The 16,344-nt window shown below is 46.6% G+C and overlaps 1 protein-coding gene across 1 annotated transcript; it reads right to left on the bottom strand.

Annotated features, from left to right (window-relative positions):
• Nucleotides 1–11,428: 11,428 nt before the first annotated feature.
• Nucleotides 11,429–15,578, bottom strand: FZD1 (frizzled class receptor 1). The gene is made up of 2 exons (XM_035319411.1): nucleotides 13,422–15,578; nucleotides 11,429–13,066 (listed from the first exon to the last, which is right to left on the bottom strand). The coding sequence occupies exon 1, from the start codon at nucleotides 15,367–15,369 to the stop codon at nucleotides 13,591–13,593; it is 1,779 nt and encodes a 592-aa protein (XP_035175302.1). The 5' UTR covers nucleotides 15,370–15,578; the 3' UTR covers nucleotides 11,429–13,066; nucleotides 13,422–13,590.
• Between the last annotated feature and the right edge of the window lie 766 nt (nucleotides 15,579–16,344).

The following is a 16,344-nucleotide window of genomic DNA, read 5'->3' as shown; positions in this document are numbered from 1 at the left end:
TTTTGACAGTGCTCAAAATACTTTGAGGTATTTTTAGCATATTTCTGAGTCGTATTAGCTTAACCTGTAATAGAATATAAATGAGCCCATATGGCAGAGATGTAATTATGTTCCATGTGAGAAATCCCTGTGGTAGATTTGGGGAAAAAAATGCACCACATGTGCCTTCTGGAGGGCACGATTTACACATGATTACCTACTCATTTGCATCGAGAAGAATATGAAGTAACACAATGCTAACAACACTGTAATGAAAAGGGCAAGCAAAGACTCCAGATCCCTGGGGGTGCTGATCCCTCTGACTGACATCCAGTTAGGAGCAGGGAATTCTTCCCTTTAGGGAGTACATTTTATGAAGCGATCTTTGATTATGTGGGCACAGTAATCACAAGTCTTAATTATTATTACTGTGAGAGAATGGGCTACAAATCTCCAGGGAATGTCTCTGTCACAGATACTTTGCCGGCGATTGCTGAAAATGAGTGTTTTCCCAAGGATCATTTTCATTCCAACCTGATATTTAGCTGAAGTTTCTTTGACTACTAGTCATGAAACATTAAATATAGATTAGAGGCAGAGAGATGTTGAAAGTTAAAATTCACCGGAGGTGCACACCCGTGCACTTGAGAGACAGCCCCAAATGTTGTCCAGATGTTGTAGCAACAAGGCTGAGGGTTCCCAAGCTGCAGCACAGCCACAACAGAAGAGAAAGTGGATGTTTAGCATTCCACCGGCCTTCTGTTTAGTTTACTTGTAGTGTATTAATTTAGCAGAAAGTCCTAACAGCCTGTTAGCGGTAGATGTTACCAAGTGTACACTACCCTGAAAGAATGAAGAAATTCTTTTATAGCAATAAAGGGAGTAATTCAAAGCATGTAATTGATTTTCCACATTTTCAAACTGTGATAAGACTAAGCTTTAGCAACAGAAACATATGTTTGCAGTTTTGTCAATGTTCCTCAATGAATAAAGAAAAAAAAAAGGGGGGGGACCTATAACTTATTGGTTAGATTGTTAACATGCATTGGGCATTTCAGTGGCTATTAAAGCACTTGCCAAAATAATATCATCTTCTCAACAGACTCAGAGGTGGTAGGGATTGTTTTATGCCACAGGACATGTTTTCATGATTATCTAAACTCTTTTTGCAGAGGAACGTGACAGAAGAACGTCAAGGCTTTCATAATGAGCTATTGTCGCATTTATATGCCATCCTCGCTTACCTCCTTCATCTCTCCAGAGTGGCTTCATGACACAGCTCCTGTCTTTGCTTACCCTTGCAGCATCCTAGCCCACCTGCTGAGCAGTGCGGTGTCTGATGGCCATGCTGCCGCCCGCAGTCTTCACACCAGGTGTTAAGGTCCACTCTGAAGCTCCTGATGAACCTCCCTGATAACGCCCACCAGAAGAACTCAGAGCAGAAGCATTTGAGTAATTTCCAAATGTCAGGCAGTGCACTGCAGGACAGCAGCAGAAGGCTCAGGTGAACTCCTGCAGCTGTCATTTCAGATAGAGTTTAAGTCCAGAAGGAACATTTAGATTTATTTAACCTGGCCTTTTGCCTCAAACAAGCCTCATAATTGTATCAGGAATACCTGCATCAAATATAATAATTTGATGATGTGTAAGAGCTTATCTTTTGGAAAGATAGACTCTGAATTTAAAGTCTCCAAGTAAGAGAGTTTCCAGCAAAACCTTTCAATGTTTCTCTCATTCAGCAGTTTTATTGTTAAAAATACATGCTTGCTTACATATTAAACATGCGAACATTTATCAGTAGAGTTCAGAAAGGTATTTGTGTTCTCCTGTCACCAGAAAGAAGACAGTGCAGAGTGCTATGGCCAAACTACAGAGCCAAGCCCCAGGCACTTGTCATAATGTTTCAGCAAGAGGTCACTTTCCTGTCCTTACAGGAAACTTTACAACTTCAGTATTCTTCCCATCTTGCATGGTGAGAAACCTAAGATGCTTAGTAGCTCCGTTGTGGGAAGAAAAAAAAAAAAAAAAAAAAAAAAGACTCAGAATTACCTTGTCAGAACAAGCAAGGAAGGTATGGTAAATTTGAGTCCGGAGTCCTATTCCCGATCTCTTGGCCTTGGAGCTAACATTTGAACACAGATTTTAAGTCCTGCTAGGCATGCTAGTCCCCAACATGCAGGCTCAGATTCCCTTTATATTTCAATAAATACTCATGGAGACCAGCATAGGCTGAAATGGCAACACTCATCAGGACCCACCAGAGAGCTGCAAAGCTTCCAGTGGCTGATGTAGTTACAATGGAGAAAAAAACAGAGGTTCATGTCACCACATGTCATTTGCCCCGACTCTCATGATAGAAGGTTTGCCAAAGCAAGAAGGAAACAGCTTGGAGGGATGCCTACCCCCGTTTGCAGCATGGGGGTAAGAAAACCATCTTTTGGCATGGTGAGGAGTTGGCAAGGCTGACTGAGAATCAAACAGGGCAAGGGGGAAAAACCCTCAAAGACTGGAAGCGAGCTGTTTCATGTTTACTCCCTCAAGACAGCACAGAGCATCCCCCACAGTGGATGACTTCACGGGTTTTAAATCAGGTAAGCAGGCTTCAGGTAATAGGAAACGGGGATACAAGACCCTTTAGACTGACATCTATAGGTTTGAGTTTGGCAGATGAATTTGAAGTATTCAAGTTTGTCACCATCTCATGACCATATGGTGCCTGGTAGCAGTGGATGATGCTCTCGTGTGACTCCCTTGTGGACAAACACAGCAGAGATCAGCATCTGAACCAAGGCAGGTGCCTGGAGGTGGAGTAAAGGGGACTGTGGAGACCAGGGGTCCCCTCTGGGCCTCCAGGGGTAGGGATGACTCTTCTGGAACCATGGTGGGCAATTAGTTTGTGGAGCCAGCAGCTGGAACTTCCAGCACAAAGAGGAGTTTTAAAACACATGAAGTATGGAGAATGGCTGAGTGACGTGCTTGCTGCCCCCTTTCCCCACAGGAACTGGTATTTGTAGAGTCACAAGGCTTTTCTTCTACAAAACAATAAAACTAAAAAGGCAAAATGCCAGTGAATTCATTCTGCTGTTTAATCTAACAGCCTGGAAGAAACAGAAAAACAAACAAAATCCCCAATGGTTGCTCCATCCCATCCCTCCTCCGTACGTGCCTCCTCCCTTTCAAAAACTATGCACAGAGAAAACACAAAAGGAATGCTGCTGACTTCCCCAGGGTTTAGAGAGCTGTTTGCAGTGACCACTGCAGGCACTGTTTGTGTGGATGTTTTAACAGAGGCAGAACATAACTGCTCAGCTCCAGGTTCCAGCAGGTTGTGAGGCTTTTGCCAGTAGGTGTGCAAAGTGCAAAGGATCCTATAGGCCGTGCAAGGCTCCTTGCACATGGACAAGGGGAATGGAGAGTGCTTTGCTCTCTCTCTATATAACCAAACGCTTGATAATCTCTGCTCTTGCTGGTTTCTACTTTCAGTTTGCACTTAAGAACTCCAAATAAACAGAGCCTTCATGCAAGAACCCTCTTCAACAGAAAAATTTATTTTGCTGCTCTCTAGCCTCTTTTGTTGTTGTTCTTGTTTTGCTGTAGTTTAGAATATAATCAAAAAAAAAAAAAAAAGGAAAGAAAGAAAAAAGGGAAGAGATACAGGAACTGCATGTGCTTCACTGCAAATGCTGCTGATGTAATTCTCTTTGAAGTGAGGAGCAAAACTCCTTTGGAAGTTAATAAGAACAGGATCAGGCCCTCCACACTGAACTTGCACTGAGAGCAGATAAGATCTCAAATCACTCAGAGCCAAGCATGTTATTTGTGCAGCATAGGCAGGCTGAGTCAATCTCTGAATATTTTTAATGGGTGTCAACGTGAAGTGTTAATTCCACAAGTTATGTTGTTTTGCAGTTTGCCTGTGCCTGCTCTCCAGGCTACCTCCGTGGATGGTACACATCCCCTTACTGCCTGTGAAGAAAAGCTATTTCCAGAACTGCTGCAAGAAAAAAACAGTTCCGAGAAAATATAAAACGGAACTTTTACAAAGAATTGGAAAAACAAATGATGGTAGAAATACCTGCTAGACATTCATGTTAGCAGCATGCATAGAAGTCAAAGTAGCCCCATTTCAAATAGGTATGACAACTTATTTTAAAAGACCCAAAATCAAAACAAGCATTTTGCAACTGATCATTTTTGAGAAACTAATCTTGTTCTCCTTTTTTTGACAAAACAGAGGAGAGAGGTACTGAAGAGTCAAAGATCCTTAGATAATATCTGCCCCTGGATAGTACCGATACACTCTTAATAAACAGGATCAGAAAACCATTGAAAATATTTTTAAACCCAATGAACTGAGCTAAGCACTATGAGCAGCGTCTGAATGAGAATTTTTTATTTGTGCCTTTACCTTTTTCAGTCCCCAGTATCTCAAAGTAATGCCAAATGCATCTTGAACCCAAGAAGAAATTATGGCCCTACCGAGGTCAAGGGGAGACTTGCTATTGCCTTCTGCAGGGTCAGGATTTACCCTTACTGCAATGGCATCTTAAGAAATACTGGTCCAACTGCCCACTTCTATGGAAAAAGTCAGCTGGAAACACAGCAAAGCCTACCACACAATTTCCTTTTCACTCTCCCCTGAGGGGAGATTTTTAATCTCAGAGTGGAAAACAGGATCCAAGGAAAACCAAAGGAAAGCCTGTGGTTGCCATCCAGAAGGAGCTCCCCGACCCGCCACAGCCACAGCCCTGCGGCCCACCCCTGCCCTGGCCCCGGGCCTGCCCAGGACCCTGGGGCCAGGCTGAGGGGGAGGCTGGGACCCAGCGAGGGCTCTGGGGAGGCTGCTTGGCATGAAGCAATCAGGAGGATTTTGTCTTGTCATGATTCAGAAACAAACAAAAGCTGTTCTTCTGCCTCCACCTTCTCTGGCTCTGGGACATGTTGCTGGAGAAGCTCCCCATGGTTTTTGCAAGCTCTGGTGAGCTGTTCCATTTCAACATATGAGTTATGGTGGCTTGCAGCTACCTTTGGCAGGGGAAGCACCGATCCTGCAGACACATAGTTCCCAATTCATCCCAAATCTGTGCAGATGACCATTTCCTGTTGTAACCCCACCATTGATCCCTCCTCTTCTTCCTCCTGCTTCCTTCACCTATCCTCACCCACATGCTGCAGCCTCCGCCTTTCCCAGGCCCCCTTTTCTGCCTCTCTCTTTATCCCCAGCACCAGGGGAAAGGAGCCCCATCACGATGCCAAGGGTGACAGGTCTACCAGCTGATGTGTCACATTTGGACTTGGGACTCAAGCTTCACCCCTCAGGAGCTGCTAACCTTTGCCTTTACGTCAGGATGCAAAGACAATGCTCAGCCACCATGTTACAGCGATGCCAGTTGCTGGAATGGGACGGATCCCATATCCTTACCTTTGTGGCTGCACATCATTTGTTTCTAATAATTTCACTAACGCTGAAGTACCCAATCTTATAAAACACTAACCCCCTGAGCACGTTCCAAAATTTTCTTTCACTTCTCTCTGAATTAGATTATTATTTTTTAATTAAGAAGTAAATAAATAAGCTTTTTGACTTTTAACTGAGGGCTTCATGCTAAGAAGTGACTAATTCCCCTCTGTGTTCACAGAAAATAAAAGTGAAGCTTTTACCATTACAAAGAAGTACTGAAAAGTTAACAAGAGTCACAGTAAAATCTGACTTTGTGATGAGCTGTTTCTTCTGCAATTTTTTCAGTTACGTAAATATTTTGAGAAGCCCACCTGGAGGTTTCTGTTTTTTTTTCTTTTTCCTTTTTATTTCCTCTTAACATGCATTTGTACAGGAGTAGGCTATAAATGAAACACTCATTTTCCTGAAGGCAATCATGAAGGTGTGATTGCACCCTTTTCTTCTCAATTTTATACAGAGCCAATTTATCATAATGCAGTCATATTTGAATTTGAACAAGTGGAAAATCCTTATTTGCTCACACTACTCTTCCAGTATTAACTCAAGATCAGCTCCTTTCAGATAGTATTTGTGCTTGTACTTAAGAGTTAAATGTTGTGAATAAAGAAACTGTTCAACAACTCCAGAGCAAGTTTGTTCTGTTTGGCCAGCAATGACTTTGTGATGAACACTGCCTGGTCAGTCCTCAAGAGTAAAACGGTAACTGAATGAGCTGTGTTCTGGCAGTGGTCAGGGCAATGCAACTTCCAGTGGAGTCTTCAGGGAGGGCATGGGTGAGCAAGCAGCCGAAGAGGAGCCACAGAAGGCTGGCTAGGGATGTTGCAATGGTGCACACTGCCAGGAATTTCCTCTATCAGCAGCAGGGATTGAGGGCAAACAGGTAGCCTCCACCCCAGGTAGGCAGGGGAAAAACAAAACAAGAGAGCCAGTATGGAACCTGGTTAGCCAAGAAAACGAGCCAATTCAGCACACCCCCAGTAGTGCTTTTGCCAGGAGGACACCCATGGAGTTCACAGAAGAAACAAATGTCACCTCTGAGGGAAGGTGGGTGCCCAAGTGCCCAGGATGGAGCAGCAGGCGTTGTATTGATGGGTGAGCAAGCTGCAGGGGAGGTCTGACATCCTCTTGTCTTTCTAAAACAGAGTGCCAACTCCTGTGGCTACCAGGCTATCCCCCACTTCTGTAGTACTCTAAGCATGGTAGTGGAGGTCAAACAAGTTACCAGTGAGAATGTAGTAGTAATTAACATGAAGAAGGCAACACAACAAGTCACACGGCACTGATGAGTCATATTGTCAGTCTCAAATACAGCCATGTGACCAACACTGAGTCACAGAATGTAAAACTGTCATGAAAGATCTGAATTATACAGACAAGTATGCAACAAAACAGCATAAAGACATCCCACCTCAGGGATACAGGGCCACTTTTATTTTTCTTGTAATCTTTGTCATCAAAATGTCCCATGATAAATGACTGTTTAAAATTGTGTTGCATTTAGTAGCTAATATTAGCAAAGTTATACTTGAAGTAGACTAAAATACTGTTCCCCTTCACCCAAAGGGACTCTGGTGATATCATAACACAAACAATTTAGTTTAATGTGATGCACTACTGAACTGTGGCAGCCTTACATGTTAGCCAACAACATCACCTTATTAGACGTTGCAGACCATTGATAATGAAACTATCCCAAAGTCAGTTAATTGCAGATAAAAGTCCATCTCTTCTGTGTATTTTTGAAGAAGTTATGTCTAAGATAGTCCATCAGAAGCACAGCGTGGTGGCTGATGCAACCCTCCCAACGCAGCAGGTTTGCATTGTAGTTTAACAGTTACCACAAGCGTCCCACTTACGTGCAGTCACGTCATGTCCCGTATTACGAGCACGGCTACAAAGCCTTGGGATACAGGGAGAAGGCAAGGCTTGTGGGGTCTCCCAACTGCAGCATTTCACGTGACATTGGTGGCTGAACGCAGGTCTTCGTTAAGTGATGTCTGACTAGAAGACTAGAGTTTATTTATTCAACCTCAAGATAAGCAATTTAATGCTGCTGATTTGAATGCAAACAAGGGCAAGACCTCATGCATGGAAGACTCTCTGATGTGGTTACACTGGAAGTTTAGACTAAACACAAGTTGAGAACTGAAACACTGTTGTCAAGGTCTACAAAATCAGGATTTTTTAAAAAATACTTAAATTTTTGAAGTGTTTTCTACAACTAAACTGTCAAAGTGGTATTGCTTTTATCTGCAAGTTGTTGCACATGCATATATTGCTTATTAAGGCCTATTTTGCTAATTCACTTAAATCTCTCTCATGACAGAAACAGTATTTGCATCTCCATTCAGTGTTCATATACGGAGTTATTACTGACCTCAAATGACTAAGTAAATGCAATTAAGCCTTTCTTCTTTCTTGTAGGACATAGTATTATCTAGTCTACTTTAATAGAGTCATTGGGCTACTCTCAAATCAATATGGGGCCTCAAATGCTTGTGATGTGTCCAAGACCCAATCCTTGTGTGCTTAGTTTGTCCTTACATAGTTATTTCACATCCTAAAGTGTTTGGAGACTTCTAAAAATTGAACTGTGCAAAGCAAAGCCCCGGCCTAAGCCACCAAGCCTTACTTACTAAACCCACTCTAACCTATTTTTAAAATTATGGTACTACTACTTCAAAACTGATGAGAAACTTCAGAACAAAGCCTTTCCCTGGTGATGCTTCCGTGCTGTAAACACACAGGCAAGGGGCTCAATCTAAAGCAAGAAAAGCAATATTCCCTCTCTCCATATGAATGTGAATCATTGCCTAAGCCTTCCAATTCAACATGTAGATTACTGCAAGAAATTTACAAGTGCAATTGTGTGTGAAACTCCCACAGTTATGGACCAGAGAATGACCCTCACTCCTAATGGGACCATACAGCAGAAGGACTTAGATTTTGAATCAACTTTTGCATTCAGAATCCATATTACCTATTCGCTCTACATTTGCATAATATGCAGAACAACAGTGCTCTGGTTTGTCAAATGCAAACAATAATTAATAAAATTAACAGAAAGTAGGGAGGGGAGAAGGAGGCATTTATATTTAGGGTTGATTTTACACAGTATTGCCACATAGTCCTGTGGTGCTACCACTGCAAACGTCTATCAAATGTACTGCAATTCCAGTGTTTGAGCACTAGAGGGTCAATTTGTGATGAAAACGGAGCCTTACCTCAGTTTCCTTATTTTTACAGGTAAGCAATTTAACCTCTTATCACGTATTCAGCTGTCATGAGAAGTTCTGCTTCTAGCTGAAGTTTTCTGATGCCATGCAGGACTGGGATGGACAAGTTGAGACACAAATGCAAACTTTTTTCTTTTTTTTTTTTTTTTTTTTTTGCAAAAGTTCTATCAATAATTGTAAGGTACCCATGTCACACCAAAACCAGGACAGCTTTCCCTGTTCAGCTGCTGAGTGCACACCTTTCAAAAGGATCATCTGGTTGGCTTAGAAGTTGTCTCTTGTGACTGGGAGGGACAAAACACTGATGAAGTATTAGCCTGTAGCCCATTTTCAAAAATACTCATCCTATGCATTTACAGAAGCCTTTTTCCATACCTTTGAATACAAAAATTGCAACTACCATCCATTTGAATGAAAGAAATCCTCAGCACCACCTGCAATTGCACTTGTGCCCAGCAAGAATTACTAAGATGGGAGCAGAAAGGTGGGCACCATCCACAGGGCAGAATTTAGGCCCTGCAGACTGCAGCCTTTCCATATAGTTGGGGGGGGTAGGAGTGCAGCCTTTCCATTCAGTTGGGGGGGGGGGAGGAGGGAAGAAGCAACATTATAAAAAATACATGCATAGACTAGAAATTTGGGGCATTACAAAACAAACTAACCAGAAATCCTTCCTCTTCCCAATAGGATTTGTTATGGAAACAGCATATAATTTCATTCCAATACCACAAATTTGCCACTACATTAAAGAGCATTAGTGTTACTGAAGGATGAACAGTAAATCAGCATCCCCAGTTCTCCAGGCTATAGCTCTCTTCGGTGGAATGGATGGAGTAACTTGGTAATTCCCACTGCCTCCTCATTTCAAGCTATGAACACATCCAGTGAGGGACAGCAAAGTTGTTGACTAAGGAATGCCTTAACAAGAACTTCTAAACCAAGGAACTTTGCTATACCAGTTTTTGTTCTTCCATTATCCATCTCATCGAGGACAAGAGGAGAACTGGGCAACACTGATTCTTTTTAGGCAGTGGTACTGTCTCAGGAAAACATGGTGCATCAGTTATACAGATGGTGCTGTAAAAAATCCGATCTAAATTCCCCAGAGCAATGCATAGATCTGTTTTTTAGAGTGAAGTAAAGCATCACTGATCACTGCAACATGCTCATGCAAAGGACACCTCTGTACCACATTAGTAAAAAGTCTCAAATACCATTATGTGTTGAGAAAGAAAAGCATAAGAAAGTAGGGGAGTCTCACAGATGGCACCATGCATTCAGTCATGACTGTGAGCTTTGCAAATTACTGCATCGTGAAAGTTCACAAAAATTAGCAAACAAAAAAAAAAGCAAGGCTTTGCTCTGTTATATGAGTCAAGCCATTTAAATGATTATACTGTGCTCTTTAGTGTATTTATCAGAATAACCAAAATTTAGCATTGAATTCAGCTCTGCAATCTATGGAAAAAATCCTCAGCTTTGAAGAGGGCCAATATTTGTTGTAAACCGTGAACTACAAATATTAGCAACATTTTACTTCATAAACAAACTACAATTCCATTACTGATCTTTCAAAAGTATTTTTTTTTAAATTGGTCCTCCCATCTCTACCACAAATGCAAAGTCTCTATTACAATTAAATGTGTTCTCCCATGCATAAAGAAACCACATACATTCAGCTGCAAGGAGACAGATCAGTCAGAACGGCTTAAATGTAATTATACATTGACCAAAAAGAATTCCATTGCAAATGAAACTGAATGGCTTGTAGTTCAAGTTATTAGCTGCATGCTGACCAGTACAATTTTAAATACTAAAATATTGAAGAAGAAAAAATACTTGTGAAAAATGTGGAAAACATCTGAGAAAGCAGGAATTATGTTTATGTAAAACAAAATAAAAAAAATAATGAAAAAAAAATCCATCCTCTTGTCTCACATCACTGGGGCAGATTTTTTTTAAGCTTCTCTTACTTCTCTACAGCTGTTTATGCATTACAATTTGAAAAAGTAAACGTGCCAAAAGTCATTTACATCTTTCTCTAGCTCTACAGATTGAAATGCTGTATCAGCTTATAACACTGGAAATCAGAAATCAAGTGTCATAATTAGCCAGTCTTTCCTCAGAAAACCATGCTTACAGAATGGCACTTGGAACAATAAATATTTAAAAAAAAAAAAAAAAAGTGTTGCACTGAAACATTTAAGAATGTGTTTAGTTTTCACAAAGCTGAAATCCTTCCATGAACGTATCTTTTAACTCTGGATTAACCAAGCAGTTCAAATTCCGGAAAAAAAACAAAACTATTTTACTCATTAAAATATTCTGACAATATTGCAACATAATCTGAGTGTCATTTTTGAGCAGTGAGAAAATCTTTTTTTATTATTTTAGCAGGAAAGGGAGAAGAAAGGCTAAGTTTAGCGGACCCTTTTCTTTAACAACAACAAAAAAAACAACTGGTGAGCTTCTTTCTTCTCCGGCCATATAGCAGATCTCTTCTTGGATTTCACACCACCAACCATACCCTGTCAGAGATCTTGAACAGTTTACATTGCTTCTTTTGAAGGATTAATCTAGACCAGCCCAGAGATAAAAACCAAAATGCACAATGAATTCCTACACTGAATTCCAGCTTGTTACTGTGAACTCAACGTAAGAAAAGAAAAAAGGAATCCCACACATCTTGTAGTATACACACTGCTTTCACTCAGTATTTGAGTTAGTCAGAAGAATACGTAAAAGGACAATATAGTTTTGTACAAAACCTCAATTTATTTCAGAGAAATTAAAAATATGGTATTTAATATATATAAATTTCTATTCCTCTATAAATATAGATGATCTTGTGATAATGAACAGAAATAAATGCATACCAAATTCAAATAATTTTGCATTTCAGGGTATGGTAGCCATAGATAATGTTTATGAACCTAAATACAGGCATTTGTAATATAAAAAGTTTAAAACAATACAATCAGGAGAGAAGCATTCTGCTGGTTTTCATACAGAGGGCTAAATATTCAAATGCATCTGTTGAAAGTTACATTTCATTTTTAACCTTTTTTTTTCTTTTGTAACAAGAAGCACAATCCCACACACCCAGGAGAATACAAGGCAGTAGATCTACTGCACACATGATACCAAATCTTTGTAGTATGTGGTGTTATTACTGCACTCCAAAAAAAAAAGACAGCAGAGGCTCTTTAAGGACTAACATCCCACCAGAGTGCTTAGACATTCTGGTTTTCTGTTTTCCCTTCCTTTGTTTTTACTACTGAAGAAAATCATCACACCCTCATAATGTGTAATGAATTAAATGTCAATGAATTAAAATTCAGGGGAATGGCAATGGCTCAAGTGCTTCCAAAATGAGGAGCCAGCTTATGGATTTAATTAAGAAAAAAAAAAAAGTGAATGCTGCATTTTATTCTGATGAAGCTCTCTTTACTGAGCTCATATTTCCTGATCCTGTTTGCACTGAACCCTCTGCTAACCTCAGTAAACACCAGCAGGGCAGCAAGGCGTTCCAGGTAGTTCTCCCTCAACGTTTTCGTTACCAGAAGAATGTGACCATGCACAAGCTGCCCCGTGATGACAGCAGGAGCTGCAACTGACTCCCGGGTTCAGATTTGCAGTTAGGCTTTAGCTTTTTCCTCCAAGAACTATGCACCTCGTGACGGACAAGGCCAATAATCTCATTTCTACAGGAGAACCCAGAGCGGACACCTCTCAGTTTTATGACTGGAAAGTTCATTAGGTGGGTTTAAAAAAATTATTATTTTTTTTTTTTAAAAAAAGGAAGTTTGGTATATCTACGTCCCCATTCACCTCTGAAACCATCTGACATGCTACAGGTGCAGACGGTGTTCGACCTCAACTCCTGGCCAAAGCAAAACAAAACCTGCCAACTCTTTTTCAACTATGTGGTGCATTTAAATAATTTTAAAAAATGAGAAAGGGCAGCCAGCAGCCAGCCCCCTCGTACAGAGCACCGTGGCAATGCTCTCCCTCCGGAAAAAGGCCGGACACACCTTCGGGCAGGACGGGCCATTGTTTTTCCCCCCTCCAAAAGAAGGGCCTGGCTCGGGCACGCAGGGCTTGGCTTCGCTGGGGACAGCCAAGGCATGGCGAAGCGCGGTCCCGTAGCGTGTCCATGTCCCCGCGGCGTGGCCGGGTGGCTGTCCTGGCTGCCCTGTCCCCACCGTGGGGCAGGGAGGCCGCAAGGAAGCGGCGCTCCTCCCCAACCCCACCTCCACCTCCACATACCTCTGGCAGGCTGGGAGCAGCACCCAGCCCGTGTCGGGAGGCGCCCTAGGCAGTCACAGCCGCCTCAGTCCAGGCCCTGCTGTTCATGCAACTGAAACTCCAAGCAAAGCCATTACAAAACCTGTGGGGGGGAGAAGAAAGGGGGTTGTTTTGGTTTCTTTTGCCGGTAATTTTTTCCCCATCCTGCCCTACAAAATAAAAATCCAATGCCTTTTCTTTTTTTCTCTTTAAAAAAAGGGAGGGCGAGGAAGCAAAATCTGCAAATGGGTTAAAAATGTCCTAAATAATTAAAAAAGTGAGACTTTTTGTAATTTAAATACAAATATACTTACAAAATCTTACAGAGGCTATTTACATCCCTCTCCCCCAACCTTACAGTACGTTCAGTTCCTACAGGAGACAGCGAGAGGAGAGAGGAGAGAGGGAGAAAAAAAAAAAAAAAAAACAAGTCTGTCCCAAGCGCAGGAGTTTCCCACCTGACTTTTTCCTCTGCTCCCCGTCGCCTGCAGGACGACAAGCAGTCCACAAAGTTTGAAGTTTGCCAGGGCTGGATAAGCGCGAGCATGCGGCCAGTACCGGGGCACAGCAGGCGCTCTGCGGGCAGAGCCCGTGTCCTCCGCCCGCCCGGCCCCCTGGCTGGGGGTCTCAGACGGTGGTCTCACCCTGCTTGCTGTTGGTGAGCCTGGTGTAGAACTTCCTCCAGGAGTTCAGCGTTTTCCCCGACCAGATCCAGAAGCCTGAGGTGATGCCCACGATTAAGGTCATGAGATACTTGATCATGAAGACGGTGAAGTCAGGGCTCATGGGTGGGTGATGGCTGCTGTGGTTATTAGGACAGGGGATGGCATAGCTCTTACAGCTCTGCGTGACCCAGCTCCTTTCCCACTGTTCCCTAAAAGCTTGCTCGTAAAAATAGCAGGCAATGACGATGGTGGCCGGCACTGTGTAGAGGACACTGAAGATGCCTATCCTCACCATGAGCTTCTCCAGCTTTTCCGTCTTGGTGCCATCGTGCTTCATGATGGTCCGGATCCTGAAGAGGGACACAAAGCCGGCCAGCAGGAAGGAGGTGCCGATGAACAAGTAGACGAACAGGGGGGCCAGCACAAAGCCCCGCAGCGCGTCCACATTGTTGATGCCCACAAAGCAGACGCCACTAAGCACGTCCCCGTCCACCTGCCCCAGGGCCAGGATGGTGATGGTCTTGATGGCTGGCACAGCCCAGGCGGCCAGGTGGAAGTACTGGGAGTTGGCCTCGATGGCCTCGTGGCCCCACTTCATGCCGGCGGCCAGGAACCAGGTGAGGGAGAGGATGACCCACCAGATGGAGCTGGCCATGCCGAAGAAGTAGAGCATCATGAAGAGGATGGTGCAGCCCTCCCGCTTCGTGCCCTGTGCCACGGTCCGGGAGCCGTCCTCGGCAAAGCGCTCGTTGCAGACCACCCTCTCCTCCAGCAGGAAGCCGGCGATGTAGGCCACTGCCACGGCTGTGTAGCAGCCTGAGAGGAAGATGATGGGCCGCTCGGGGTAGCTGAACCGCTTCATGTCCACCAGGTAGGTGAGCACGGTGAAGAGGGTGGAGGCGCAGCAGAGCACCGACCAGATACCGATCCAGGTGCGGGAGAAGCGCAGCTCCTCGGGCCCGAAGTACATGAGCCCATAGAGGCGGCCGGGCTCACAGGGCGCCCCGCAGTCCTTCTCACCCAGGAAGCGGTAGTTCAGGTAGGAGGGCACCTTCAGCGCCCGCGGGCAGGAGAAGCGCCCGCGGGGCTCACCGGGCCCCGAGCCGCCGGCCCCGCCGCCGGCGCCCCCGCGCTGGGGGTTGCTGGTCCAGCTCTCGGGGTGCAAGGCGGGCGTGGGGGTGCCGCGCTCGGAGGCGTTCTGCCCCACGCACAGCTCGCCGGCCCCGTGCACCGGGAACTTTTCGCAGCGCAGCGTGTCGGGCCACTGGAAGCCGAACTTGTTCATGAGGGCCTCGCAGCCCTGGCGGGCGCGCTCGCAGAGGGAGCGGCAGGGCGGCAGGGCCTGCTCCAGCACGGTGCAGACGGGCGCGTACATGGAGCAGAGGAAGAACTTGAGCTCGGCCGAGCACTGCACCTTGACCAGCGGGTAGAACTGGTGCACCTCCAGCCCCGCGTCCTCCTGGTTGGTGTGGCCCAGCAGGTTGGGCATGATGGTCTGGTTGTAGGCGATGTCGGTGCACAGCGGGATGGAGATGGGCTGGCAGTACCCGTGGTCCGGGATGGAGATGCCCCGCTCGCCGTTGTACTGCGGCGCGGGCGGCTGCCCCCCGGCCGGCAGCGCCGCCGCCCACAGCAGCAGCAGCAGCGGCAGCAGCGGCACCGGCAGCGGCACCGGCAGCAGCCGCCGGCACCGGCCGCCGCCAACTTCCCCGCCGCCCGCCGGCCCGCGCCGCTCGGCCATGCTCAGTCGCTGCCGGGCTCCCTCCGCCGCCGCCGCCGCGCCGCTCCTCCGGGCCCCGAGCTGCGGCTCATGAAGGGAGCGGCGGGCAGGGACGGGGCAGCCCCGGCCGCCACTCGCGCTGCTGCTGCCGCTGCTCCTGCCGCTGCTGCTGCCGCCCGCCCCGGCAGGCAGCGCCCGCCGCCCTCCCTCCGTGCCTGCCTCCCTCCCGCCGCCACCGCCTCCTAGCGCCGCCGCCGCCGCCGCCGCCCGACCATTTGTGCCGGCCCCCCGAGCCCGCGCGCCCTCCGACCGGTTTCCAGGCGCCCCGCAGTCTGCCTTCCCCGCCGGGGAGGGGCCTTGAAACCGACGCCGAAGTTTCCTGCGCAAGGGACCGGCTCCAGCGCCGCGCCCGGGGGCGGGCGCAAGGCGGCCGCGGGGCTGCCCCGCGCCGCGCACAAAGGCGGCGGGGCGGGAAGGGGCGGGACGGGGCTGAGGGGGGGCCGGGACGGGCCGCCCCGCGTTGAGCCCCCCGCAGGGGGGAGACGAGCTCGGAGGGACTGGGGGGGCGGGAGGGGTCCCGGGGAGCGCGGGCGGGCGGCACAAAGGGCGGGCGAAGCCCCTCACAAAGCGGCCGCCGCACGCTCCCCTCAGCGCGCCCCCCGCCGCGGAGCCGCAGGGAGGGGAAGGGAAGGGAGAGGGGGGGCAAGTTGTGGCCGGAGGCTGGGCAGGGCCGGCATCGCCCCCCGGGGACGGCCGCCCTGCTCCTCCCGGCCCGGCCGGTGATTCCGAAGGGGCAGGGGGCGGCGGAGGGGCGGGAGGGGAGGCAGGAGCGGGGAACAGTAACGGGGGTCGGTGCGGGGCTTACAGCGAGGGGAGCCGGTGGTTGCAGCAACTTGGGCCGTCTGAGAGCTGAGCCGCCTCAGAAACATGCAGCTGGTGGTGTGAGACAGCCAGAACCCACCTCCCTCCCTCCAGAGACATCTTAAGGATCTCGCT

This window comes from Oxyura jamaicensis, chromosome 2, assembly GCF_011077185.1.
Source record: "Oxyura jamaicensis isolate SHBP4307 breed ruddy duck chromosome 2, BPBGC_Ojam_1.0, whole genome shotgun sequence".
Classification (NCBI taxonomy): domain Eukaryota; kingdom Metazoa; phylum Chordata; class Aves; order Anseriformes; family Anatidae; genus Oxyura; species Oxyura jamaicensis.
The sequence above is the reverse complement of the archived record's forward strand: the minus strand, read 5'-3'. Positions and strand labels throughout refer to the sequence as shown.

Coding starts and splice junctions, on each gene's coding strand:
- FZD1 (XM_035319411.1), bottom strand. CDS start 15,369: ATGGCCGAGCGGCGCGGGCCGGCGGGCGGCGGGGAAGTTGGCGGCGGC.